Raw genomic sequence first — 26,320 nt, forward strand, 5'->3', positions numbered from 1 at the left:
AACTGTGTCCTTAGTCTTTGGGGACATTCATCCTGTCAAGAAGTTCCATGGATGCGAATCCCTCGTGATCGAGCCGTGCACGTTTCAGCAACGGTCACACAGCATGAATCTGGATTTCTCCTCTTTCCAAAACCCCTTTTGATTGGCCTTCAACGCGCCGTTTGGCTCCTGTGGCTGTCGTCGGCCCGAGAAATGCGCACCAGCAAACCCAAGTTGCGTCATTGGACGTGGTGACGTCACCACAAAGCCCAGGCTTCCCATCTAGCCATCGTCGTATAATGCGGGGTTTGGTCCTCCCCTCCCCTTCTTCTTCTTGGCCTGCGCAAAAAAACATCAACGATCAACGGCCAACCGAACCAAAAAAGATCATTCTATTGACATTGCATTGACCGCCACACAGAAAAAATGATCTCCAACGCACTCTTCTCGACCCTCCTCGCCCAGCTGTGCTGGTTCGCGACGTTTGCGCTCGCCGCGCCGGTTGACACGGTCCATGTCGAGGGTGGTAACGCGTGGCAGTATGGGACTGGTGGTGGGATTATTGGTCTGATTGTCTTGATTCTGGATATCATTGTCTTCAGTAGGTCTTCTTGCGTTGCGAGTTGTTGGGTGGGAGTATGCTAACCACTCGGCAACAACAGTTGAGGTCTTCCAGTCTAGCAGACCCCCCTCGTCCAAGCTTCTCTGGTCGCTGGTTGTGTTCCTCTTCCCTGTTGTTGGCATGATTATTTACTACGTCTTCTCGAACCGCTCGGCTCACAACAGCAGGAATGGATATGAGACTTTGACGCAGGGTTAAGGGAGGATGATGTCGGGCGTGAGGATGAGAGAGAGGGAGAGGGTGGAAGGAAGTGGGAGTAATAATGAGAGGATAATGATACCGGGAGACCTGCACAAACGAGATTGGGAGGAGACGACAACACGCATGGATGAACTTTACAGGCAGCTTTTGCGCATGGAGTTGGGTTGTAGCTGGATCATGGCTTACATAATTATATGAATGCGAACGATGCATACTCTTTTACATGGGCCCCTTTCTTCTTTTGTTCTGGACCGAAACACAGCTTGCGGGATGGGGGTTGCCTTGCAGTTTTGCTACTTCGAACTTGGCTGACGCATCAGTTCGGTGCCCATCTTTTGACCACAGGCTTCAACCCATCATCGAAACCTCCTTCAAACACAGCACGATAGCCACCATCCAGATTCACCGCATTATACCCGTCCTGCTTCAATATCCTGTACCCCAGATAGCCCCGGTATCCAACCTGGCAATAACTGATGATGGGCTTGTCCTTGGGCACCTCGTCCAACCTCTTCCTCAAATCACCCAAGGGAATGTTGACAGCCCCATCAATATGCCCACTCGCAAACTCCTTGGGCGACCGGACATCCAACAAAAAGTAATCCTCCAAGCTCTTCCTCCTCCCCTTTGACGTCTCAAACGCAAAGTCGGCAGCGTGGACAATCTCCACATCCCCCCTCAGCACATTCCCAGCCACGAACCCAGCCATATTCACCGCGTCCTTTGCGCTCCCAAAAGGAGGCGCATACGCCAGCTCCAGATGCTCCAGATCTTCGACCGTCATCCCCGCCGTCAGCGCCACGGCCAAAACATCAGTCTGCTTGTCCACGCCTGCGTTCTCCGGCCCGGTGACCTGGCCCCCAAGCAGCTTTCCGTTTTTGAGATCAAAGTGGATCTTGACCGTAAGTCGGCACGAGCCGGGATAGTAACCGGCGTGGTTGACCGGGTGGACGGTGACCCAGTCGTGGTTGCTACCACTAATCTCGTCAAGCTGGTGGGCGCTTAGCCCTGTCATGCCGACTGCTTTTCCAAAGACCTTGCAGACCCATGTGCCGATGTTGCCCCGGTATTTCGTCTCCTTCCCGCAGATGTGATCGGCTGCTAGACGACCCTGTCGGTTTGCCGGTCCGGCGAGGGCGAGCATTTTGTTCTTGTCTGGGTGGTCGAGGCCGAGGAGGAGGAGGTTGGGGGTTTCGACCATGTCGCCTACCGCGTAGATGTTTGGGTCCGAGGTCTGCATGTGCTCGTTTACTGTGAGGCCTGTTTTGCCGGTTTTGAGACCGGCGGCTTGGGGGATGGAGAGGCGGGCGCGGACGCCGGCTGCCATGATGACGAGCTCGGCGGGGATTTGTTGGCCAGAGGGGGCGAGCTCGACCTCTTGGGGGAGGATTTTGGTGACTGTGGCGTTGGTGATGAGGTTTACGCCGTGGGCGTTGAGTTCTTTTTCTAGGGGGTAGACCATGTCTGCGTCTGCGGGGGGGAAGATGTGGGATAGGCGTTCGATGATGGTCACTTCTAGGCCTAGGAGACGGAGGTTTTCGGCGGCTTCGAGGCCGATGAAGGCGCCGCCTATTACGGCGACGGTTTTCACGCTGTGGGTTTTGATGTGTTCTTTGATGGAGTCAAGATCGCCCAAGGTGGTGAGGTGGAATACCTGGTTTCCATCCCCGCCTTCGATGCCTTTTGGTGTGATCGGCTCTGCTCCGAGGGCTAGGACGAGTTTATCGTAGGGCATGATGTCCTTCTGTCCACTGATTCGATCATTGACAAGGACTGTTTTGTTTTGTCGGTCGATGGAGACAAGTTCGGTGTTGATTTTGACGTCGACGTTGAACCACGAGGCGATTTTCTCGGGAGTTTGAACGTGTAGTGCGTCGTCTGTGGGGATGACGCCAGAGAGGGCGTAGGGGATGCCGCAGTTGGCGTAGGAGATGTAAGGCCCGCGTTCGAGGACGGTGATGGGGGTGTGTTCGGAGAGGCCTGGTGATTGTTAGCCGCTTTGTGGTGGAATGTTAGTATGGATGGAAATTACTTACGGCGGAGGCGCGTTGCGCAGGACATGCCGCCTGCTACGCCGCCGGCGATGATGATTCTTTTCGGGGTGGTAGACATCGTGGCTGCTGGTATGGAGTCTGGCGAGTGAAGCTGGGGTTCGGAGCAGCTTGTGGTTGGACGGTCGGCCTGGAATTGCGATGAAATCTCAGGTTGGGTGTCGGTTTTAATCCAGTGTGCTTTGACACATGCCGTTCGACTTTTCTGTGGTGATGTCGTCACTGTATCGTGGAGTCTGCATGTGCGGTGTGAAGGTCAGAGCACGCACCGCCCAGAAAGTGGTGTCATCCCATCTTTCAGACTGCTGGGTAACTGAGCGTGGAAAGATGAGGCGAAGGCAGCTGGTTGAGATCACCGTTTTTCAAATGACCACCGGAATTCCGAATTGTTTGTCGGAGATCATGAAGAGGTGAATAAGAATATGGAGATGATAATGATGGACGCAAGAAAATTCAACGGCTGAAGGTAGAAAAGAAAACGATGAGGAACACGGGGAAAGAGATCGAAAAAGGCCAAAAAGTCAAGCCTAACAGAATGCCCGTCCTCGTTTCGAACGAGGCACCTCCAACGCCCACTATCCTTCCGCCGCGGATGAAGTGCCAGAAGGGTCCATGGGAAACAGTGCAGTGTGCTACACAATTACACCATGAATAGTTGTGCCTGTTGAATGGAAGGTGCTCAAAACCGCTATAAGTATTGACAGTAGAGCACGCTGCAGACCCTTTTGTCTCCAGCAGAGGATGTGGAGGTTCGAGTAATTTGACACTGAGCAGTTTCCCAAACATATCCATGTGGTCTCTACGTGTTTCAAGTGAATCATTGACTCGGAAGTCGACCTTATGGCCGATGTTGTCCACATGCCCCCGTTACGATATGATGGCAATAGCAAAACTCCTGAAGCGTTCTATAGGCTCTTCACACACCCTGAGTTCAATTTGCTCGAGAACGGCCCCCAGTTACTGCTTGTTTTCTGCCAAGTTTTGGTCATCGCAGGACTAACGCATGATTGTTGCGAGTTTTGAATGTACAGGCCACCACCAACCTCTCTTTTCTGTTCCAATCACTTCAACGCGAAATTGGACTTGGCTCAATAATCTTTGGGACTATGCAACGCTCAATGTGCAAGCTGCAGTACACACCATACCTGAGTAATCTAGTCTCGTCCTGGCCAGCTGGGCCGCCGAGTTTCACTTTTGTAGCTTGCCAAGATGTGGGGGTCAGTTGGTTTGATCCGACTCTGAGGATATGGCAATGTGTATATGAGTAAGGCTTGGACACCATCTGCAGTTTTACAATGAGGTTCCAGAAGAGTTGAAGGCTTTGCCTACCAAGTCAAACTACGACCAAAAGATAGACTGCATCGGATTTGTGATGTACCGAAATACCTCTCCAGTCCACAATCCGCCGCCTCATCAGGCATGGCCAACCTACAACAGTCAACCGACATGATTCCTATGCAACCAATACAAAATCACGGCACGAATCTAAGCCGAATGGGTACATTCCCCACAGCTCTCCCGAATAGTTACATGTCAACTCACATTCCACAGTCCAGCGCCGCCAAAACCCCCATTGTCGCGCCACCACCGATGCCACCATTATCAAGTCAACCATACTTCCACAACTCCCACAACTACCCCGGCCCCATCACTCGAAATCCCATGCTCTACAAGGATAGCAGCTCTTGGATAACGGTATATCTGAAATGGGTAAACTGCCCCTACTGCCATGAGGTGGCCCCCGTGAAAAGAGTTATCAAATATGATTGGAGGTGTCTGCATTCTCCCTGACAAGTGCCATGTACAGACACTAACATCAAACGTGCCTGCTGGCTCAGTCCCAAGATGTGGGGCAGCTGGATCCTCGGCTGCATCTTAACATTGTGCTGCATGATCTTCTGTCGACGGACAAAAAACGACACCAAGGACTTCCACTGTGAGCGGTGCGGGACCAAGGTAGCGACGTTGCTTGTGGGGAGTAAGGAGATCAGAGTGTATGAACCAGATGGAAGGGAGTGGGAGTATCAGATTCCAAAGAACGACGACATGAAGACAAGCAAACAACAACAGGAAGAAGAATGGGCAGCAACACAGATACGTCTGGCAACCCACATGGCCAATGTACAAGGCCAGGCGATTGGGAATCTGGCGGCGTTAAGTCCGACTTGATGGACTTGACGGAGTAAAGCAACCTTGACGTGCTTGAGCCTTTTCAAATATTGACGTCTACGTGATGAAGGCTCCTAAATCGAGGCAGCACGGAGTTGCGCTGTTGACGCGAAGCATAAGGCGGACCACACTAATGTAACCCTCTGACAACTGGTTCACATTGCCTGATACACCGACGCTTTCCCCGTATGCTTGAGGGGTATCGTCCCAGCTACCTCGGGGTATTTCGCTTGCGTGTGCTGCTGAACTAGGGGTTTGCCGCTCGTGCGCGCATCGAACTGTGGCGAGTTTGAGCTTTCGAACGGCTTCGAAAATGAGAGACAGGATGGAGGCTGGGATGGAGTACACCCAAGGGAGAAAAATTAGATGGTGAACTGAACAGTAACTACAAGTTCCCGATTGTGTGGGGAGCGATAAACTAAGGGAGGGCTGCAGATATATGAACGATTTTTGTCCTAAAATTAGCGGCGAATCCTTCACCAAGCCACTATTCGCTTTTCAACTACATCATCAGCCACATAGGTGTCGGTCTCCCATTCGGACTCTGAACACAGCCACGATGGTGAGAGGACGCTGTAAGTAAGCGCTGATTTTCCACTGAGGGCACTCAGCTATATAATACCCCATTTCAACCATTTTTCGTTCCAGGTGAAACACTTGGCTTATAATTGAAGCCCACACCAAATCTCATGACAATGGATTCCAATGTCCCTGTCCCCGTTGACCATCAATTGGCGCCACCACAATACAACGAACTCATTAGCAACCCCCTCGAAAAAATAACTCTGGACGTTGGCGGCCATAAATTTACTACAACAATCAATAGTCTCACCACCAAGAGTTTTTTTTTCAAGCTGCTTCTGCAAGGTGATTGGAGGTCTTCTTTGCAGGAAGATCAAAGCATCTTCATCGACTCGGATCCAGAAGCATTCCGGCACATTCTCCAGTATCTGCGGCGCGGTGTGTTCCCATTGCTCTATGACCAGAAAAAGGGGCACAACTACAAGCTCTACGCCGATATCTTAGCCGAGGCAAAACATTTCGGCATCCCCAAGTTAGAATGCTGGCTCAACGATCAGCTGTACTTGCGCTGCATCACCAGCTCAACGGTGTGGAGTTCCGCATACAAGAATGATAGGATTCCGACTGGGTTTCAAACGACATCAATCTGGGGTAGCGATGTCACCTCCACACAGCTCGTGCAACAGGACGTCAACACCGTCAAGACACCTATCTGTCCTCATCTTGCTGAGGATCGAAGCCCGTGCCCGAGGCGGTCTTGCTACCTTTCCTTGGGAACAATGCAGGATAATGTCGAGAAATATCGTTGGGCCGAAGTCGGTAGGTCGATCAGGTTCATTCAAGGATGGTGTAGTGACTCAGGGTAAGTTGTTGATCTATAGCCAGACCTTCATTTCAAGGGCTTGACCGCTAACGCTATATCAGCAAGGAGTTTATGGAACACTGGGGGCGAGTTTCTCGGGTAGCATCTCCCCCAATGCCGGAGTCTCAGCGTACAGTCCAGACTAAGCAGTGATGCGAGTAGCAACAACAGACGTAGCATTTTGTTCGAGGACAAGGGGAATTGTGCCGGCAGTGACTGTATTGACAGGGTTGGTACATTGGAAGGGTCTTTACATTTGAAATGGCAACTGCTGTATTTTGTTAAGCTAGCCCGGTATTGATAACCTGAGAGACTTTCCTTAGTTTATTTTCTTTAATTTTAGATATCTATGACTTATAAAACCCAAAGCAAGGCCCATTGTGGGGTTTGTTTGAAGAAGGCACCATTTTTCCCCATTACATCATAGCCCTCTTGCTCAAAGAGCCCAACAGGGATAAGATAAACTGCCATTTAGCCTTTCTGAATCCGTGGGTTGCGTGTTGGTTCGTTTTGAAGCAGGGGAAAGAGATTCCGCTTGGTCGACGTCTCATTGGCTCAGGCGGCCCCACCTCCAGGCAGTCGCCCCTATAAAAGGGACATCTGCTCTTCCCAGCAACAACAGATAACGGTCGACCATTTAAATCTTGACATCCCCACCAATTTTTTTCATCATGTTCGAACGTCTCCCTGAGGAGCTTCTTAGAGAAGTCGCTAGAGGGTTTCGTATTCAAGATTTCAGAAATCTCTCTCTCGTCTCCAAGACCTTCCACGCCATATGGACACCCAGGTTCTGGAGAACACTGTGTGTCGACACTGCTGGCTCAACAGGCCGACCGTCTTCTTTCAACATCAAACAGATCGAAGAGTGCGCCCATGCGCTTCAGAATGCTTCTTCTTCCATACAGAATGTCTCCGCCGTTGTGTTTCGACGGGACACTCGATGGAAGCTGTGGGACTATGAGAAGGAGGAAGACTGGCCCAACGTCGCCTGCCTGCACCGGCAGCCGCCCCCAGAGGATCTTAACTACTGGAGAGGCTTGCAACGAGCAGCGCCAGTCGCCGGATGGTCATTCGATCAGTGGTTCTACAGGAATCAGAGATGCATCGAGGCAAGTATAGAACGAATGGGTGAGCAGCTGGATTCCGACCCCATGGACGACATTGCCCTCGCTATACAATCTGTCATTGGACACATACCCGCTGGCCAACTCCAATCCTTCACCTGGGACTTGGCAACATGCATTCCTCAGGCTGCTTTTGATAGTCTCTTCCAAGCGCAACCGCAACTCGAGTCTATCACATTGACGGCTGATGCCTGTTGCAAGGTTTCCCGTGAAAGCTTGCACCTTCCCTTCCGCCAACTCAAACGGGTCATCTTGAACTCATTACCACGATCTCATGTTGTACCAGTGCGAAGAATGCTGGGAACAAATAGAGGGCACCTGCGTGACCTTCAAATCGAGGAGTTGGTGCATGGGTGCTCTTTAGAAGAGCTCTTATATGGCGGAGAAGACTGCGAAGATGCAAGAGATAGGAAGTCGACAGACGAACGCAACGACAAACTGGTAGCGAATCCAACAGTGTCTTTCCCGTCACTAGTGACGCTGTCGTTGCGGAATATTGACTTGACCGAGAGCATGGACCGGGCATTCAACGTCAGTGGCCTCACAGCACTTACACTACGCCAATGCTCACGGTCGAGCGAATTCTTGAAAGGAATCATGGCAAGGAACAGCCCGCTTCAGCTCAAGGCTTTAGAATTCCTGGCTGACTATGCGGACCGTGACGAGGATGAAGTCACGAACACACTAAACCATTTCCTCCTTTCATTCAAAGGCCTCGAAAAGCTTTACATCGGGTTGAAAAAGACCATCTACTATCCGGACAGCCGGGATAATTTTCATCCCCTATGGTCTACCGTTGGCTATCATGGCTCTACGTTAAAGAATCTGGTGATTCACCCGCGAGGATCAATCAGGAGGACAGGTCGGACTTGCACGATGGGGGGCATCCAGAGAAATGTTGATTGGATTCATGATGTCGTTGGAAAGCTCGATATTCCACAAGCGACCATTAGCAACTGGATGAAGGATCCTGCCACTCATCCCCTGTCGCCGCTCTCAAAGCTCGAATGCCTCGGCGTATCTTCGGACCCGTTTGCGAAAGCTACAACGCAGGATGGGGGATCCGAGCAATTTCTTGTATGTATCCTCAATGCCATCGCAGGACCGCACCTCCTAAGCATCGCTAACTGGTCGTCGACCGTGCAGATAACCCTCCTCAGGCCTTTCACCTCATCATCCCGCCGCCTCAAGCTCTTACATCTCCGGCAGACAGGCTCCAATAGAGAAGATCCATTTGGTTCGAAGGTTTTCATGTCGAGTGTCAGCCGACGGGTCAGCGGAGACAAAACCATTCCCGTCCCCCCTTCAAGAATGATGGCATACCTTGACCCCGAATTTGCTCGGTTTCTCAATTGGGTCTTCGGGCAAGAGGGAATCTCCTCCCTTGAGGCCGTCGCGTTTGGGGATTTTGCCAACGGCCACATGAGCGGTAAATACCTTCATAACATGTTTGCATGCCGCAGCAGTGATGTACGTCAGGGATATCGAGTGTTTGACTGTCGCTACAAGGTCCGTGAGCACGAATGGCGGGTCGTGGCGGATAAGTACGCTGACTTTTTGGAATCGTGCCCCGTCGGGCCGCGGGTGGAGAGTTGGGGGCATGGGTCGAGGTATCATTTCTAATCGAGACCGCTTCTGTTTTGAGGAGGCAAGGGATTCGGGCTCTCGTAGATGTAAGTAGAATCTTTATCAACAGATACGATTATCCTTTCCAAATGGTGATATGGAACTATAAAGACAGCTGCTCTTGAAGTGAACGACTAGACAAAAGAAGGTATCTATCAGATTCAACATAGCGATTTGGTAATAGGTAGGTAAGTGGTAATGAAGATGAGCATGAAAGAGTGGAGGAGAAAAGAAAAAACAAGAAAAAGTCAAGCCCAAACAGAGCTACCCAACCCTGTCTAGAACAGGGTAGCTCTCAACTGCCCAGTAGCCTTAACCGGTGGATGAAGTGCGAGAAGGGTCCCTGGAACACAGTCGAGCGTCTTAACTAATTAGGCCATGGGCGACCCTATTGTCAAGGTCTCCAATGCAGTATATAAACCCCACCATGGCCCCTACCTCTGTTATTGGGTCGCAAGAGGCCATCTGCTCCTTCCTTCCCGGCGGAGATATAACATTGCCGGGTCCGGAGGGTACGCATTGGATCTGGGCAATTCAGACTTTTTCTTCTTTTTCCTCATGCGACTTGCTCCTGGACACGCGCCCCATCGTTACCAACAAAGAAGCCATCCGAAGTAATTAGTTCTTCTCCGCCATTCTACAGTACCAATCTAGCTGGTTTTGGGGAGGATAGTACAGGACGGTATTATGACCTATAAGTTTTGTCCGCCCCTCTTCATCGTCACCTCAGCTACCATTGCCCGGGAGCTACATACGCGAAAGCTCCTGGGTAGTTGAGACCTGAGATTCAGTACCGTTGTGCGAAGTCCCGTTCAAGTGGTGGAATCATATGACAGGTTCAAGTCTCCGCCAGTTCCGAGGAGGCTTCTTATTTATATCTGGACCTCCCTCCTCTCCTTCCAATCTTAACCTTTCCCGTACTCTCTGCCCTCAGCCAAGCGACAACCCCCATCCTTGACATTATAACAGTTCGTTTTGAAAGTATGCTAACATCTCGCAATCGCAACACCCCTAATACTCGTTAATTTACAGGCTCATCTCTTCAGGTAGCAACCATGCTACTGAACGAAACCAAACGGCCCCTTCGCTCCGATAGTCCAATTCGGGTGCTTGCGGAATTGGGAATTGAGGATACAGAAAAGCGTGCTGGTAAGCGGTTTCGGGGCGAAAATTGGGATTGGGCCGCGGCCAGATTCTGGATAACACCGCGCTTTGAAGCGCCCGACGAGAGCGCGGAAACGGATTACGACGAGCCCGGCGGCCATAGCACCGCCAGCAACCCCTCCAGCAGCGCCCACAGCTGTTGTGCTCTGCGGTTGTTGGGACGATTAAAGTTCAACCGCGGAGGGAAGCCCTGCAATTGCTGCGACGATCAGCCAACTGCCCGAGGTCGAAGAAGATGCTGTTCGTCTGGTGCATTGCGTTGATGATCCTCCGACTACGTCTCACCCCAAGAGTTGAAAGGGCAGAGGTGTTTGTGTTTTCCGACAGCCAACAGGTACTCTCGATGTTGGATAGATGTCCGTTCAGGGCACCCAGGGTTTACGCTGACGACGATGCCGTTATACCTTAATTTGGCTGAACTCACCAGTAAGCTTCAGGAGTTGGGCGGCCTCCTGACAATCTCGTGGATTCTTGGGCACAATCACAACTTTACTGGGCATCAGCTGGCAGATGAAGTAGTCCATATGGCATTTTTTTGATAGTAGGTGGGAGATACCAACACATCGGCAACGAGAAGGAAATTCTCCTGTATAATTCATTATGCTGGACAGATCTCTTGGCGCACTTCAACAGTTTCGGGACAAGCATCCGACAGTGGATGTCAACATCAGCATCTCAGCATACAGACAAGCCCATAACAAGTGTTTGAGGCTGAAGAAGTTTCCTCGTCCCTGGGATTGGGCTCTGCATCACCAAATTATGGAACTGAAGGAGGATTTGTTTCACATTATTTGAGAACCTAGCTGGGGGGCTCAGATGTGCGGTTGTGCGGAAACATGTCTTGGTGTGTTCATGAATGGTTGGAAAGTGTCGCGAAGTGTTTGAATGTGTTGGAGGGTGCTGGAGGATGTTGAAGCCATGGACTGTGGTTGCAAGTGGGGAAATGGTTGACAGTGTGTCGGAGAATGATGGAGAAATGTTGGAACATTTATGTCACTGCAGGAAGGAGTAAGGATGCTCTAGGGGACTGCATGTTAACGAGAACCAAGTGAGCTGTCTGTGTCAAAGAACCTCAACAAGGTTAGGTAGATGTACACTGAGTAAGTGGTATTCACCGGTTACTATCTCCAGATTTTTCGTCTCTTCTTCAACTACCAGTCTCTTAAACAACCCCTCTACCCACCCGGCAGACACCTTTCTTCCACTCTCCCCCTTTCACAACCACGCGGACACTCGCCGCTCACAAACTGCCACCCAAACAACACTTTACTCTGCTCCCTCCCCACCCCACCAAGCACCACCTCCGGGTCCTTATCCCTCATTCCAACGCCACTCCCAATAACCTCTTCACTCCCGATGTGCAACTGCCCCCATCCCAGTTCAATCAACTCTTTGATCGGAACCCCGTAAACGTACTCCCTAAACCCCGCCCATCTCACCGCGGCAGCGCACATCGGGCAGCTTTCGGCGTTGGTGTAGAGTGTCAGGTCCTTGAATGCGGCTAGGGATTCGGCAGGTGTCATGTTATACGCAGAGGAGACGAAAAGAGAGGAGCAATTATTAATGGCGGCGATTTCGCCGTGCAAAGTTGGGTTTCCTATCCGGGAGTTACCGTTGGAGCCGGTGCAGATAAGTGTTCCTTGGGGGTTGGCAGAGGTGTGGTTCACGATGACGGTACCAAAGGCGGCGAAGGGGCAGGGGTGGGAGAGGGCGAGGGTGTTGGCTTGGTGGATCCAGTATTCGCGGGTGGAAAGGGGGATGGTGTCATCGTTGTGAGGGTTTGGGAGGGTGGGTGGTGATGTTGGGATGGAGGGGGTGCATGCTGTGATTGTTGGGAAGAGGAGGGACAATGAGGCTAGTAGCGATTGGCTTTTCATGTTTGGTTGGTTGTGTGTGGGAGAGAAAAAAAGATTAAGGCTGTAAGTGTGAATTGTGTGATGTTCTTGGATAGTGGGTGGTTGGAATGCTGACATCATTGTTTCGAATTGGCCAGGATTTTTGGGTGCCACACGTCTGTCTCATTCCGTCAACTACACGCACACCGAACGAGCTTTATTATCACGAAAAGAATGTCATCTCTGTATTTAATTAAATATGTAGCCAGGTTTGATACCGGAAGATTGCTAATAAGGGTATACCGACGTTGCCGCCGCTCAATTCTCCCCCTTTCTAATGTTTTGTGTTTCCATTCATGCGCCTCTGTGCAACGCGGCTGGCTGGCCGGCTGGCGGGGTGCCGTGTGCACTCTCCAGCTCCCTTGGAGCAATCTCAGGACCGGGAGCTTCCACCCTGCCCTCTGTATCCCATCGGTCACTGCTCAACTCGGCTGGCGCTTGCGTCTGTCCAAGTTCGTACGTCGTCATTTGTGGCTCCTTCATACCGGGGTGCAACTGTTGTTCGGGCTGGCCGGAGTAATAGTATTTCTCTCCAGGCCCAGAAACGACGGACCCGGGCGGAGGTGCCCCTGCCTCAGTGATAGGTAATTCTGCTTTTGAGTCGGTACCGCCGCGGGCCAATCCACGACGCTTCGTCCTCCAAAGCAAAAAGGCGCCAACCACGATGGCAATTACCACCGCAACAGCACCGACCGCAATGCCGGCTATCGCTCCGCTCGAGATGCCACCGCTGGAAGGCTCCTCGGGCGCTGATGTGTTGGTCGGTCCTGGGTCTGAGGAAATAGCTGACGAGGGAAGGTCTGAGGGCTTCCACGCGAGCTGGATCATGGGTGCATAAATATTCACCTGGGACCATTTCTTGTTGGGGAGAGTCATCGGAGCGAGATTGATCTGGCTGCCGCTCTCGCATTGGTATGTCGAAATGGTGGTGGCTCGAGCATTCGAGATGCAGGTTTGGCCGTTCTCGTTGTGGCACGCATAGCCCTCTGGGCAGCAGCCCACAAAGGTCTCTTCTGGCTCCATCCGGTACTGTACGCGCCAGCCCTGAAAGGTGGCGCTGGCGGTGCATGCCGACACATAGCCCGCTGGGCAGTGGAGGCCGGGCGAGTAGAATCCCCAGCCGTAGAAGGCCAAGTTGGTTCTCGGAGCGCCTGTTGTCCTCGGCGGCCAGCAGTCGGCGTTATCCTGGACGTCATTCGGCCCGCACCTCTGGCCCAACCAGCCCACGTTGATCTCGGTGTTATGGGCCGGTGTCCAGCATGCTTCCGGAGCTGTGAAGGTTGTGGTCAGATAACCGAGGATGTTTCGGGGTTCGTTGGTAAAGATTGGCATCTTGTCTTGCTGCGAACTCGGACTTGTTGGTTCGGGGGATGAAGTGTTGCTCTGTCGTCGTCGAGTTGAAGACAAAAGAAACTGGGAACGCAATACCGGTCGTCTTTGGGAGCCACTCCGCTTTTCATGGCGCGAGATTCAGCGGCCGGGGAAGTCTAGCGAAGCGGCCAAGCCCGTAGGTCGTCAGGGTGGTCAAGTCTACGCTGGTCGAGACAGGGACCACATATTCTAGCTGTTGTTTATCGATTGGTTGGCGAGTCTGCACCCCTGCTAGTGTTTATCAGTCCATCCCGCTGATTCGATCATTGAACCCGAGACCGCCACAGGGTGAACCGTCCGTGCACCTTAAGGTCGGCGGGCACGCGGGCTCGACGGGCACCCGGAATCGAGGCCCGGCGATGGCATAGTGCGCCTTCCCGCAGTAAGAATCCTGGTATGATCAACGAGGCGAAGATAGCAGCTTTTTTTCCACCTCCAGTGCAGGCCAGAGCCTCAGAGGCCTAGACCCTAGGTTTAGGGGGGCGCTGCAAACGAAATGATGTTTATGAGTTTTAAGGTCGCCTGGGTTCGGTAGTCAGTTGGCACGGTAAATTAAAAAAAAATGCAACCCTGAGACCCCAACTTGTTCCCCAGACACATGGCCCCCACGGCCGGCGCCACGCCGGCTTCCCCTCTGACCCACAAACACGCAATCCAGCCATCAAGAAACTCTTTTACAATCTGCGCAATATTGACAAAGCCGCTGCGATTGAAAAGGCTCCCAAGGGTAACGACAGCCAGGCCCCTTTCATCACCGCTTTTCCAAGATCAAGAAAGCCATACTCTGCAGGGCTTGGTGCTTCCACATCTTCTTATTTTAGAAGCCTCCATTGAGAAAAAAAAGCTTGATCCGAGCCTGCTCGCTAAAGATATCGCTTAAAGTGAGCGATGTGACCAGCACTGGTGGAAGGGTCAAACCAGGATCGCCGATTGAAGAAGTTCACCGCTCGAGGTCCATGGCGAAAACTTGAGCAAATTCTCCATAGCTTGTGCAAGAATGCAGATATGCCGGAACCGGAAATGCCATCGTCAACGGCGAGAACGCGGACGGGTGGTTCGTCGGTTGCTGAGGAAGTAAAGTAAACAAATCCGGGAAGGAGATGTATCCACCGCTCAGGGGTCACTCCTGTGTCGACGAAACCCTAACCCAGGCAACACCAGCCAACAGCACCAATTGCATCGTCCCAACAGCCAACCGCATCCACGCAAAACCCTGTGACACATGGTTGATCCTTCCCTACCAACAGCCCTGAAAGATTCTGCCACTGTCACTTAACCAGTAACTCCCCCTAGGCGCTGTCGAATTGTTTACACACTCTTTCACTCATTGCCGTCAAGAAAATTACCACCAAAATGACACGCTCAATCCTCCCAACCTTCCCGCTCATCATCCTCGGCGTGATCGAGCCACTGATGCTGTACGTCCCCCATTCTGCCCACCCCTCTAATTGCCCAAATCACTCACAATTCCCCAGCCTCGAAGCTTACCGCGTCGGCATTATCAACCCTGGCGCCCAGCACTACTTCACCCGTCAACTCCCGCCCGACTTGCTCTACACCACCAAGACTACTCAGCCTCCCGAGTTCTCTCCCCAGGCCGAAACGGTCACCCTCCAGCTGGTCAACGTCTTCCTCCTCCTCGCGGGCTTGGCTGTCGTGTGCTGCTTCAGTAAGGATAAATGGACCGTCAAGGGCTACTGCGTCGTGGTCGGGCTGGCAGATTATGGCCATATCTGGTCCATCTACAAGGGTTTGGGCGCGGAGGCGTTTTGGGAGTTTGGCAAATGGAACGACTTGGTTTGGGGCGGGGTGTTGGCATCCGCGTTGTTGAATTTGGTGAGGTGGGGGGTTGTGTTTGATGTTTTCGGGAGGTTGAAAGATGGGGAGAAGGTGAAGACGAAGTGATTGAGAGCTGGGGGCGGTGGAATCATTTGACGCTATGGTCTGGTCGTCAGAGGTAGCTTAAAGTCAAGAAACCAAGCAATGAGTTGTCTGGTGCTCAGCCATTGATTTGCGATATCTCGGATCCCATTGTTACCTCAATCTCACCAGGCAGTCAGCTCGGTGATGCTCGGACAAAGGCCGACCGGGGTATCGGAGGTACGTACCTCCGACCATTCCGTAATCAACAACTTTATCTTGACTTCATGTCAGCCTCAACTCCCATGTTTTTTGCCTTTTTGCCTTGCATCGTTCATCATACCATTCATACTAGTCAGTACATCCAGAATGGCAACGCAGACACAAACCGTTACCGTTGCACCCCAACCTGCACACACCAACCCCTCCAACAGCAACCTCATCACACTTTCCGGCCCTAAAGTACCACCTGAGGATGATAGCCACCCCGACTTTTCCATGTCCAAGCGGGACATCACCCTCCTCCTAACACCCCTCTGCCTTTCTGTTCTCTTGTCTTCTCTCGACCTGACGATCCTCACCCCCTCCATTCCCTCCATCGTGGCCGACTTTGCCTCCCCACAAGGCTACATCTGGATCGGCTCTTCCTTCATCCTCGCCCACACAGCCAGCACACCCATCTGGGGCGCAGTGTCCGACATCTTTGGCCGCAAACCCATCATGCTTTTATCACAGGCCATCTTCTTCTTCGCAAGCTTGCTATGCGCCCTAGCAGAGAACTTGCACTCCCTAATCATCGGAAGAGCATGGCAAGGGGTAGGCGCGAGTGGGATAGGGATGATGGTCAATGTGATAATTTGTGACTCGTTCAGCTTGAGAGATAGGGGGTTGTATCTCGCGGTAACAAGCGGGGTGTGGGCGTTGGGGAGTGCGATTGGGCCGGTGATAGGTGGTGTGATGAGCACCAGGTTGAGTTGGAGGTGGTGTTTTTGGATAAACCGTCAGTTTTGTCACTTGAGCTTTCTTCCTCCACAGAATCACACTAACAAATCCATAGTTCCCATCGGTTTTCTAGTTTTCTTCACCGTCCTCATCTTCCTTCCACTCCCATCACCACCCAAGACCCCGATCCTGACCGGGCTCAAAGCTCTGGACTGGTCTGGCTCGCTTCTCATTATCGGTAGTGCCCTGATGATCCTCCTGGCCCTGGACTTCGGCAATGTAGTGCTAGCCTGGTCTTCCCCCACAGTCATCAACCTCCTCGTCTTTGGCGTCCTGACCCTGTTCCTCTTCTTCTTCAACGAGTGGAAGTTAGCCCCCAACCCAATATTCCCCGCAAGGTTATTCCCCAATCTCTCCACCATCGCTGCCTACGGCGTCTTCGCCTTTGACTCGTTCGTTTTCATTGGACTGGCGTATTATCTCCCTCTCTATTCCCAATCCGTGCTGGGAGCCAATGCGCTCACGTCGGGAGTCCACCTTGTCCCATTGATCGTCTCGTGTTCGTTATCGGCGGCTTTTGCGGGGGTGGCTATCCAAAAGACGGGGAGGTATCTCCCCGTTATGTATGCCGCGCAGGTCTTCCTCATGCTTGGAGTGGGGTTGTTCGTCAGCCTTGACTTTGCGGAGCGAGATAATCTCGGGAAGTTGTTCGGGTACGAGATTCTGGCTGGAGTAGGAGTGGGTATGAACATCGAGGGGCCGATTCTGGCTGCGCAGGCGGCGGCGAGCGAGCTTGATACTGCGGCGGTGATTGCGGCGATGGGGTTTGCGAGATCGATGGCGACTGCGGTGTCGATTGTCGTTGGGGGAGTGATCTTTCAGAATGGAATGGACGGGTGGAACCGTGGTCTGGTTGAGAAATTGGGAGGTGATATCGCCAATTGGTTTGGAGGGGGAGAAGCGGCCGGGAGTATCGAGAGGATTGGATTGCTTGGTGAGCAGCAACAGCAGTTTGTGAGGGGCGCATATTTTGAGTCACTGAGGTTGGTTTGGATCATGGTATGTGGCTTTTTATCGTCTATTGGTGTTTGGGAATTGATCAGCTGCTAATCGAACAGTATGTTGCATTTGCGGGGCTTGCTACTGTCTTCACTTTGTTGGTTCGAGGGCAAAGGTTAAGCAAGGAGCACAAAAAGGTCGTCTTGGGCGTGGAAAGAGGTGGGACTACGCAGGGGCAGCTACAGAAAGAAATGGAACCTGTGCCCGAAGCTATATCGGCGGAGGGAAGTGCGGCGGAAATCAGACTGAGGACCGTTTCGGAGATATGATTATCGGAGGCGGCGGAACTTATACGATTGAACTGACACTGGAGGCTGGCGCTGTTGCAGCTGGGGAAAATGACAAGGAAACCACCAGCCAATGACTGGTTGCCTTTCTATTGGTGCAATTGGCAGCCTCGCTATGCCCCAAGCAACTGTCAGGTGGCCTCTAACATGGCACATGTCATCGTTTTGTTACGAGCCCTGAGGTATGCACAATCGGCCTACCGCTGCCATGAAGTAAGAAGTCAAGGTTATTACTCACACCCATGCTCCCTGTCACAGTCAGAGTCATCCCCGCCCCGATCGTCTTACGGCTATATGTAGATCGAGCTTAATACTTACAGATAATACACTCTACACCACAATTTTGCTTCATTCCTGGGTTCCGTTGTTATTGTCTAGCTCTTTTCAGTTCCCTAACCTATCCCAGGAACCTCGTGTATATACGATATACTCTCTTTCCATTCTTTCCCCGCCTGCTATCTGGGCGGTAGGGCTCAATAGCGTGGAAGGAACTCGGCTACCCCTTCCCACAATGGTGGTCCCAGCTCACCGACCAGTGTCCGCTTTTTGAGGTCTACCTTCCTGGACAGCGTGGTTCCTCACTGCAAAATTACCTGTCGCTGTCGGGTCGATCTTCCTGTCCCATTTCTCATTTTCCTTTGGTCTATTTAGTAAGCACGTCGCCTGCTCAACTACCAAAAGTCATGACTTTCCATCGTCGCTCGCATCAGCCTTGCCACGCACCAAAGCAAAGATGGGTAAACTTGTTCGCTCTCAAACGGACAACTCTGAGCGCTTCAAACCGGAGCTGAGTAAAGCTTCAGTAACTGAAAGCGCTGGCAATCGGGAAGGGCATGGATGAAGCTGAAATGGCGAGAACACAATTCCCTTCCCGACCCTCCTATGCTAAAGGCCCCTGATACGGTTGCGGATCCGCTCAGGGAATGAGTCTGAGATGGCGGCAATTGCGACTTTGCAGATGTATTCGACTACTGCGGGCTCGAATGTAACGTGGATTTCGGCTGTGTGTCCGACGAGTTGTTTCAACACCTTCACCCCCAAGATCAATTCGATATGGCCTGTCTTGGAAGAAAAGAGCACCAGGGCCGTACAAGAGTTCAAGGCAGATCATCCTCCCGCCTGCTTACGCAGCATCGTGCAAAGCGGCCTCGAGCTGCCAACTGTGGGCCCAAAGCTGCGAAGCTTCCGCGCCGAGCTGCCAGGGTGGAAGAACAGAGCTCTACCGGTGATCAAGATAACCGGTCAGCTACTATGGGCCATGAGCTGGGCACCCCAACGCCCCCAATACCTACTGATACAGACAGTGATATCGATGACAACGGTGCCCCACCAGAAGTCATCGACCTGACTATGTTGGACGATGAAGAAGCTCAAGACACCAAGCCTGACTCGGAACACCTATTAAGATGCCTTTGGGACCCTGGAGGAGAATCCTAGAAGGGTACAAAGTTGCAGCAAGCTCTGGAGAACAGCTTCAAGCTCAAAGAGGGATTCTCATGCGCTTCATCCCAGCAACAAGGAAATCACAGATATTTTATTTTGGGAAGGGACACCTTCACGGCGTAGAGGAAAGGTGTAAAAGAAGGATAATCGAAATAGTTAGGATGACTTTCGTTGTATGCCGCAACATGAAGTTTGACTGAACGAGAGTTGAATAGGTATCATCACGGATATTTATGACCTAGAAAGCCACGACACTTCCGGAAGAGAAGGTTAAAAACTTTGGGCTGGCCTATCATGCAATAACCCCAAGACCATGGGGTGAGGAAAGGTGTGAATATATATGTTTAATGCGAAGATGACCATCTGCGAGTCTGTCAGGATAGCTCTGTAGCCAGGTACTCTTGACTGTATGCCAGATGATGTCGAGGGGCCATAGTTTGACGAAGAGGGACAGTTGCTCTTTCTCTGTGACAACATTTTTATATTGTTCATAGCAAGCCTTCCTTTGTACGTTCATTAACATTACATTTGTTGTGACTTTACAGCGTGTTCTTTTGTGAAAAAGCCCATCTATCTCCCTTCAACGTTGTCTATCGGAGGAAATAAACGATATATCTGTCATATGTATTTTCATCTTCTGATAAAACATCATCATGTGTCGCCCCAGCAATTTCAGCAAGATGTGATTTTGCTTCCATTCGCAGTGTGTTCCAGTGTGACGGTGGTGCGCTCTGATCCAGTAGCACCTGTGACAATTTGAACTTGGTTCGTGCTAGGTCTGGGATGGGTATAGGATCTTTACTGTTGTAAATTGTGAGAAGATGCTGAAGAATCTGTCTGTTGTTTTGGCAGAAGTTGTTAGCTCGAGATGCAAATACTCATATCAGGCACATTAGGACTCACTGTGCTGGTTCAAAGTTACCTAGCTTGTGATAGACCCAAGCCAAACGGTAGTAACAGCTCAGTGTCTTCGGATGCTTATCCCCCATTACATCAACATGTAGCTCCAAGGCCTCTAGAAGCAACTCGAGTGCACGTGGGAAATCCTCTTGGTATGCGCGGACTGTTCCAAGAGCGGATGTAGCCCAGGCAGTTCTTTGCCAGACCGAGTTAGCACAGGTGAGATATCCTGGTGATGTGAAGTTCCCAGTTCTGACTTACAAAGTGAATTGCTTCCTTAATTTCTGCTCGCGAGCTTTTATGATGTCCAGAGATTTCTCAAAACAAGATGCCGCAGTTTTCAGATCATCCACCAACAGCCAGCACCTTCCCACGTTGAGATAGTTGAGCGCCAAGCCATGGATCTGGTCATCTTTGTAATCTGAGTGTGCATGTAGTCGAATCTCGAGGGCTCGATCATGCATCTCGATGGCCCCTTTGGGGTCCTCCCACGCCATAGCAACTCCAACATTCATAAAGCCGTTGGCACGGTTGGGATGATGGGGATCCAAGAGACCCTCTTTGACGGCATCCTCGCGAATGTTCAAGGCTTTACGAGCTAGGTCAATCATGCTGATGTCGGATGTGGCTTCTGTGTGGTAGAACTGCTGAACTGTGTAGAGGTCGGAGAGGAAAGCCGCCGGGATGGTGCTTGGAACTCCCACCTGTGTGTGTTCTCTCGAGATGATCTCCTCGTAGCCCTCCAGACAGCTATCGATGAGAGTTTTGCTGGTGTCAAACCTTCCTCGCTCACACATGTACCTGTGTAGAAGATTGGGTGTGAGTAAGACATTCTCCATTCAGTTGGTTTCTTCGGAATCTTGGTGATCTTACCAGGCACATGAGTAGATCAGGTCGATGAACTCGAAGAATGATCGGAGGGGGATCGCATCAACAGTCTTCAAATGGATGTACTGTTGATGCAGCGTCAGGACGTGAGGCTGAAACTTCTCACACACCTCCCAGTATTCCACCATGTGATCTCGTGAGAAATGGTGCAAGGGAAAGGCCTGACGGAGAAGGTGAACTGCATTTTCGAACGCCATCTGATGATCCGGACACATCCTGAGTGCACAATCTCGAACGAGCCGATGTATGTTGATGCGTTTGCAGTCGTCTCCGATGCCCTTGTTGGCGGTACCGATAAACGAAGACTTTCTTAGTCGAGAAAGAATAACACGAAGCTTTGCTTCATTTTCAAAGCATGCCACTTTCCGGTCTTTGGATAACAATAACTGCACGGGAATATTATCAGGGTCGAAAAAGGCAATCGTCCCCAGGCCTAGCCGATATTGCTTGTCCATGTTCATGATGTGAGTTTCTATAGCTGCACCAGCGCTGTCCTGATACCAGGGACTGTCTGGCTTGATATTCTGGAACAGTTCATCCCCAAATTCGATCTTGAGAAGCTCATGCATCTGTGACAGAGGCATAGGCTCCGGCTCGGATTCAATGACTGTGACCATCTGGTCCAAGACCAGAGGATACAGTCCCAGCTTGCTCGCCAGGTCTCCAGCCGTGTTTTCATTGAGACCTTGGATACGCCGAGTCGACAAGCGTTTTCTGATGAACTCGGCTCCCTCTGGAAGTGAAAATGCTTCCACGGAATCACTATCAGTTGGACTGGTTATGACCGCAGCTAACCCCTGTATCATGTCTCTGCTGGTTATGAGGACAGAGCCTTCGTTAAAAGCAGACCAATATGGGTTCAGAACCTGGGAGCTGTCGACATTGTCCAGAATAAGGAGCCAGGACGCATCATGCGGTTTTTCCAGCCATGAGCGAGCCAACCCCACCAACTTGTCGCGATCCTCAAAAACCGTCGAATTCGCAAGACCAAGATCACGAGCGATGCCGACCAAGCCCTGTTCCAGCTTCTCGACACTGTCGGCGGAGATCCAAAAGATGTGAGTGAATTTGCTGTCATCCTTTTGCCGGTATGCGAACTCAATTGCTGTATGGGTTTTTCCAATCCCGGGAAGCCCGTGTACACAAAATGCGCGCCCTGAAGAGCCCTCGTCGGGTGGCGTCAGACAGGCACTGATTTTGCACAGCAGGTCTTCTCTCCCAACAAAGCAAGGGTTGCGAGGATATGGCACAATGAATGACCTTGGCTTGGTGTTGGTTTCCGCAATGGGTCGACATGATGTGCCAAAGATGAGTTGTCTTTGCATGCCATGAATCTCCATGATTTTATCTCTTGTAGCGGAAACCTCGTGGGCCGCGTGCTCGACGACTAGGCTCACTCGATTAAGCTTCTCCCCAGTAACACCATGATGAGCAATGGCTTGTTGTGTGGTGCTGACACATATCTCTCTCGTCGACAAGGCAAGAGCGGTCTGGACGGTTGCATGTAGACTAGACACGCATCCGAACAGGTTTCTTACTCTATCTATCGAACTATCGAGGTCACTCTTGATGTGTTCCGAACCAAAGGTGATCCTGACAGCTGACCATCTCCTCCTCCACCCTCTCATGTGTTTTTGGTGCTTCTGAAGGGTCTTCTCGAGCTCTTTTGCTGAGTCTAGATGCTCGTCCAACGCTTTTTGGTCGATGTTGAAAGACTGGATGCGCGCATCGTCGATTTCCGAGATCTCTTCTTTCAGACTGTCCAGCTGCTTGATGGTATTAACAAGTGACTGTAAGTCCTGAGCGGTTTGTGTGTATTGCTTGTCGACTTTCTTGAGGGCCGAAGCGCAGTGGAATGCACTGTTTGCTGCCTCGCCGAGCTTGGCCAAAGCACCAACCAATGTGAAGGAAGAAGCAACGATCGAGAGTGGGTCCATTAAAGGTGTGTCAAAAGAATCGTTAAAGTTGGGTATGTACGGTAGGTAGGTATGTTTAAAATGAGAGCTCCACACGTGCCGTGTTGGGATGCTGTGGTACGTCAAATCGTAACATCAAGGAAGGTGTGAATGTCTGGTGGAATAATCGGAAACACTGATGCCATACTAGCCGCTGAGAAGCAAAAAAAGATGATCAGTAAAAATACATAAGGTATCTGACGAAAAATCGTGGCTTTAATTCATCCATCAAGGGCCATGGAGCCTTATTATCCTCAGCATCGAATCCACGATAGCGTCCTCTTTCTCGCCCGGTTGATATGTACCCATTTGATCCCATCACGCGCAACTGGAGAATATGCCACGACAGCTTTGAACAAACAGTCGTCAAGACCAGCGATTGCTTACGGCCAGTTATTTGGAGGTGTCTCGAGCCTTGTTTGTATAGGTCAGGCCGCGTTGGGCATCAAATCCCATCTGCGAGCAAGAGCCAAGACCCTCTCCGCCGTGACAGTTTGCTGCATAATAAAGTGAGGGGCTTGGATGCACACGGCACAATTGTGAAGGAGGGGGGTGAAGTGCTGCGATTCGGTATAAGAGTCCAACTCAGCACTATGATCCAGGTCGGACAACGGATGCTCCACACCACCACGGGGGGATGAGGTGGGAGTTCTCTGCAAGCTTTCAATCCAGTTGTACCAGTCTAAGGGGGACACAAACAAGTGGTAGCGGGGGAATAAATGGCGCACGGCAGGTTGTGGTGCGGGGGAAGAGGTATCTCAGCGTACCGACTCCAGAAGAGACACTTGGCTCGGCTCCGTCGAAAGATAAAGTCAATGCCCTTCTTTTCCAGATTTGCGGCAAATGGGACGTTCGGCTTCCCGGGCTCATCAGGACCAAGGAGTGCTTTGAATGATGAATGAAGGATCCGTCCTCTAGTATCCCTGCGCCAAATCTTTGTTAACGATGTCACCTCCTATTTCTTCTGACGGCTGTGCAGAACAACAGGCCATAGCCTGGGACACCCAAAATGGTACCTCCAACCCAAATGAACCGTTGTACCAACCATGGCGAGAGTTTTGGCCTCCTCGAAACGTTGGAGATCTCTCAGAGGCCGAAATTAGAGCTAAGCCATGGCTCACCTGGAAGCGGGACAGGACCAAGCCCAATGATAAGCCGTGGTATTTTTGGGTGAATGTCTTCGAAGGCGATGTCGATGAGCCCTGCAAAGGCGAAGATTGCAAAAAGTGTAACGGGGAGGGATGTGTAAGTCTTGCAGTGGTACCTGGTATCTTGCCACTAAGTATTCATTGGGCTAATGTCGCTGCAACAGAGCACCGGTTCCACAGTGGCGGAGGGAGGCTAGGCCGGCCAAGTGTGATCAGGGTGTTCATTTGGGTAGGTAGTTGTGGCTTTGCTGCTCGAGAGAAGGATGACTGATGGCTGTCGAAAATGAATACACAGCCTTTTGCACAACTGAAGAACCATCAGAAGCCTCGCATAAATAAGGGGATGGACGTACAAATTCTAGGTTTAATTTGGAATATCAGTAGAACACAAAAGCTCTCACCTCGACGCTCTCTCGCTGTTTTTGTGTCTCACCACTTGCGCTCCCCGCCTTGACATATGGGAACGAGACATGAGGCGCGTCTAGACGAGTTAGCAATGAACCAGGCAATGCTCAAGGAGGCAACACATACACTGCGCGATGTTAGGGTCGGTCGTGGAACCGGAGTCAAAGCATTTGATCATCCATGCTTCATCCTCCCTCTGTCCATCCACGTAATAAAAACGATGATTGGGATTCGGCCAGAAATTCAGCGTTTCACCCACAAAGTCTGGAAAGACAATATCCGTTGGAACCATGTCCTCGGTCTTCACTGTGCGATAGTCGCAGACAGCCAGTGGCGAACTGTATACAGGACCTCGCAGTGGTTTCCAAACACTAGTACCAAATGGTCAGATGAATGCGATATGGCATTGTCCCATCGGGTAATGACTTACTTGATGATTTGAAAACGCTTTTCGGCATATTTCTCAGCGAAATCTGGGTGGAAAAGTCTTAGACGTCGCATTGCGGCAGCTGCGGTCTGATCTACAGACATTTGTCTAGTCAATATTTTGCTCTCAGGAGCTCCGGAAGACATACACACCTGCATGGACAACACCAAATGGCTGAGCTTTTCCGGGAGCACCACGGGAACCCAACGGAAGTGTCGGGTCCTTGCGACGCACTTGGAAGTCGAAAGGAAGGATCTCGGTCGCACCAGTGTATTGTTTGAGGAACACCTGTACCTCCTGGTAATACCGGGTCACAACAAGATCAGTGTTGGCGAAGTCATGATATTCCAATGAAGTTTGGATATCTTCAAGACGAAATCCATGCTTGTCTAACGAAAACAACCGTTCGTGCCCCCGAACATCCGCAACCGCGATTGTCTTCCGTGTGTAAGAGACGTTGGTCTGCTTTATTTTCGGCACCCACGCCGGGTCTATTGGCACATTCATGAAGTAGGGCTTCTCTTTGTCGTAGAGACGGTCTGGTTTCATGTAGAACACTGACGCTTGGTAACACCTGACGCTCTCGAGTTCGGATGTTGTTTCTGCTTGGTTGGTGAGCTGCGACAATGGCTCAACTGTACTTTGCTGGCATTTTGTTGGGATTGGTGGTGCCACGTAATCGCCTAGAATGGAGGTGCTGTCCATGGTGCCCAAATAGCCACCTTAGTGAAATGAGAGTCGGGAAAGCCACTGTAGAAAAATGTTGAGGGAGCGATGAAAGTTTTCATGCTAAGGGCTATATAGTAGGTCGGTATGTAGATAAGGTACGTAGTATGCAAGCCACTCTGTCCAACAAAAAGTTTTTGGCTTCCAGGTACTATTTAACAGTACCTGAAGGTACCTGCAATGCAATGGAAGTGTGGAATCTTCCTGGCATTGGGTGGGCTGAGGGGCAATCGTGTTTGGCAATTAGTGGTTTCCCGTAAGCGCCCAGCTATCTGTTGGCTGAATTTACCATGCATTCCACTGCTCGGGTCACGCTGCAGCAGAACGTTGAGCTCAAACTGGTAGATATCCCTGTGGCAGTTGTGTGATCATCTGATACTCATGCAAAGGCCAAGGTGTTGCTGCCGAATGCGTCTTCCTGCATGATATGGTTTGATGACTGAATCAGGCTCAAGTAAGCCATTTTTCACACATGTCAAGAGGCATGCAGCAGTCTGAAGAAATTTCTCCCTTCATGCCATGTGGGCGCATAAACAGCAGCGCTGATTGAGATGAACCGGCATTTCCACGGATCACGGGTGAGGATGTATGTGTACCTCGCCGTCCCTGTGCTCACTCCTGACACGGTTTCATATACCAATGTAGGGAACCTCAGCGGTAACATATCCACAAACCTAGCTAATTTTACTTCAAT

General features: G+C 51.2%; 10 protein-coding genes across 10 annotated transcripts; 5 read left to right on the forward strand and 5 right to left on the reverse strand.

The window, feature by feature from the left end:
• Positions 1-42: 42 nt before the first annotated feature.
• Positions 43-1,078, forward strand: QC764_607715 (uncharacterized protein). Its single transcript, XM_062949269.1, has 2 exons — positions 43-580; positions 642-1,078. The coding sequence occupies exons 1-2, from the start codon at positions 406-408 to the stop codon at positions 797-799; spliced, it is 333 nt and encodes a 110-aa protein (XP_062797945.1). The 5' UTR covers positions 43-405; the 3' UTR covers positions 800-1,078.
• A 40-nt stretch (positions 1,079-1,118) lies between these two features.
• On the reverse strand, positions 1,119-2,914 carry QC764_607720 (uncharacterized protein; the record flags this gene model as incomplete). The annotated part of the gene is made up of 2 exons (XM_062949270.1): positions 1,119-2,782; positions 2,839-2,914. The coding sequence occupies 2 exons, from the start codon at positions 2,912-2,914 to the stop codon at positions 1,119-1,121; spliced, it is 1,740 nt and encodes a 579-aa protein (XP_062797946.1).
• A 2,803-nt stretch (positions 2,915-5,717) lies between these two features.
• QC764_607730 (uncharacterized protein) lies at positions 5,718-6,559 on the forward strand (the record flags this gene model as incomplete). The annotated part of the gene is made up of 2 exons (XM_062949271.1): positions 5,718-6,406; positions 6,469-6,559. The coding sequence occupies 2 exons, from the start codon at positions 5,718-5,720 to the stop codon at positions 6,557-6,559; spliced, it is 780 nt and encodes a 259-aa protein (XP_062797947.1).
• Positions 6,560-7,033: 474 nt separating this feature from the next.
• On the forward strand, positions 7,034-9,245 carry QC764_0097430 (uncharacterized protein). Its single transcript, XM_062941016.1, has 2 exons — positions 7,034-8,607; positions 8,677-9,245. The coding sequence occupies exons 1-2, from the start codon at positions 7,078-7,080 to the stop codon at positions 9,151-9,153; spliced, it is 2,007 nt and encodes a 668-aa protein (XP_062797948.1). The 5' UTR covers positions 7,034-7,077; the 3' UTR covers positions 9,154-9,245.
• A 2,250-nt stretch (positions 9,246-11,495) lies between these two features.
• On the reverse strand, positions 11,496-12,197 carry QC764_0097440 (uncharacterized protein; the record flags this gene model as incomplete). Its single annotated transcript, XM_062941017.1, has 1 exon — positions 11,496-12,197. The coding sequence occupies one exon, from the start codon at positions 12,195-12,197 to the stop codon at positions 11,496-11,498; it is 702 nt and encodes a 233-aa protein (XP_062797949.1).
• Positions 12,198-12,509: 312 nt separating this feature from the next.
• QC764_0097450 (uncharacterized protein) lies at positions 12,510-13,547 on the reverse strand (the record flags this gene model as incomplete). The annotated part of the gene is made up of 1 exon (XM_062941018.1): positions 12,510-13,547. One exon carries the CDS (start codon positions 13,545-13,547, stop codon positions 12,510-12,512), a length of 1,038 nt encoding a protein of 345 aa, XP_062797950.1.
• An 876-nt stretch (positions 13,548-14,423) lies between these two features.
• QC764_607765 (uncharacterized protein) lies at positions 14,424-15,491 on the forward strand (the record flags this gene model as incomplete). Its single annotated transcript, XM_062949272.1, has 2 exons — positions 14,424-15,004; positions 15,062-15,491. Exons 1-2 carry the CDS (start codon positions 14,940-14,942, stop codon positions 15,489-15,491), a joined length of 495 nt encoding a protein of 164 aa, XP_062797951.1. The 5' UTR covers positions 14,424-14,939.
• A 162-nt stretch (positions 15,492-15,653) lies between these two features.
• Positions 15,654-17,845, forward strand: QC764_607770 (uncharacterized protein; the record flags this gene model as incomplete). The annotated part of the gene is made up of 3 exons (XM_062949273.1): positions 15,654-16,446; positions 16,504-17,447; positions 17,507-17,845. The coding sequence occupies 3 exons, from the start codon at positions 15,654-15,656 to the stop codon at positions 17,714-17,716; spliced, it is 1,947 nt and encodes a 648-aa protein (XP_062797952.1). The 3' UTR covers positions 17,717-17,845.
• Positions 17,846-20,334: 2,489 nt separating this feature from the next.
• On the reverse strand, positions 20,335-22,902 carry QC764_0097480 (uncharacterized protein; the record flags this gene model as incomplete). Its single annotated transcript, XM_062941019.1, has 2 exons — positions 20,335-20,827; positions 20,951-22,902. 2 exons carry the CDS (start codon positions 22,900-22,902, stop codon positions 20,335-20,337), a joined length of 2,445 nt encoding a protein of 814 aa, XP_062797953.1.
• A 1,997-nt stretch (positions 22,903-24,899) lies between these two features.
• On the reverse strand, positions 24,900-25,605 carry QC764_0097490 (uncharacterized protein; the record flags this gene model as incomplete). Its single annotated transcript, XM_062941020.1, has 2 exons — positions 24,900-24,994; positions 25,053-25,605. The coding sequence occupies 2 exons, from the start codon at positions 25,603-25,605 to the stop codon at positions 24,900-24,902; spliced, it is 648 nt and encodes a 215-aa protein (XP_062797954.1).
• Between the last annotated feature and the right edge of the window lie 715 nt (positions 25,606-26,320).

The sequence above is a fragment of the Podospora pseudoanserina genome, chromosome 6 (assembly GCF_035222485.1).
Source record: "Podospora pseudoanserina strain CBS 124.78 chromosome 6, whole genome shotgun sequence".
Lineage (NCBI taxonomy): Eukaryota > Fungi > Ascomycota > Sordariomycetes > Sordariales > Podosporaceae > Podospora > Podospora pseudoanserina.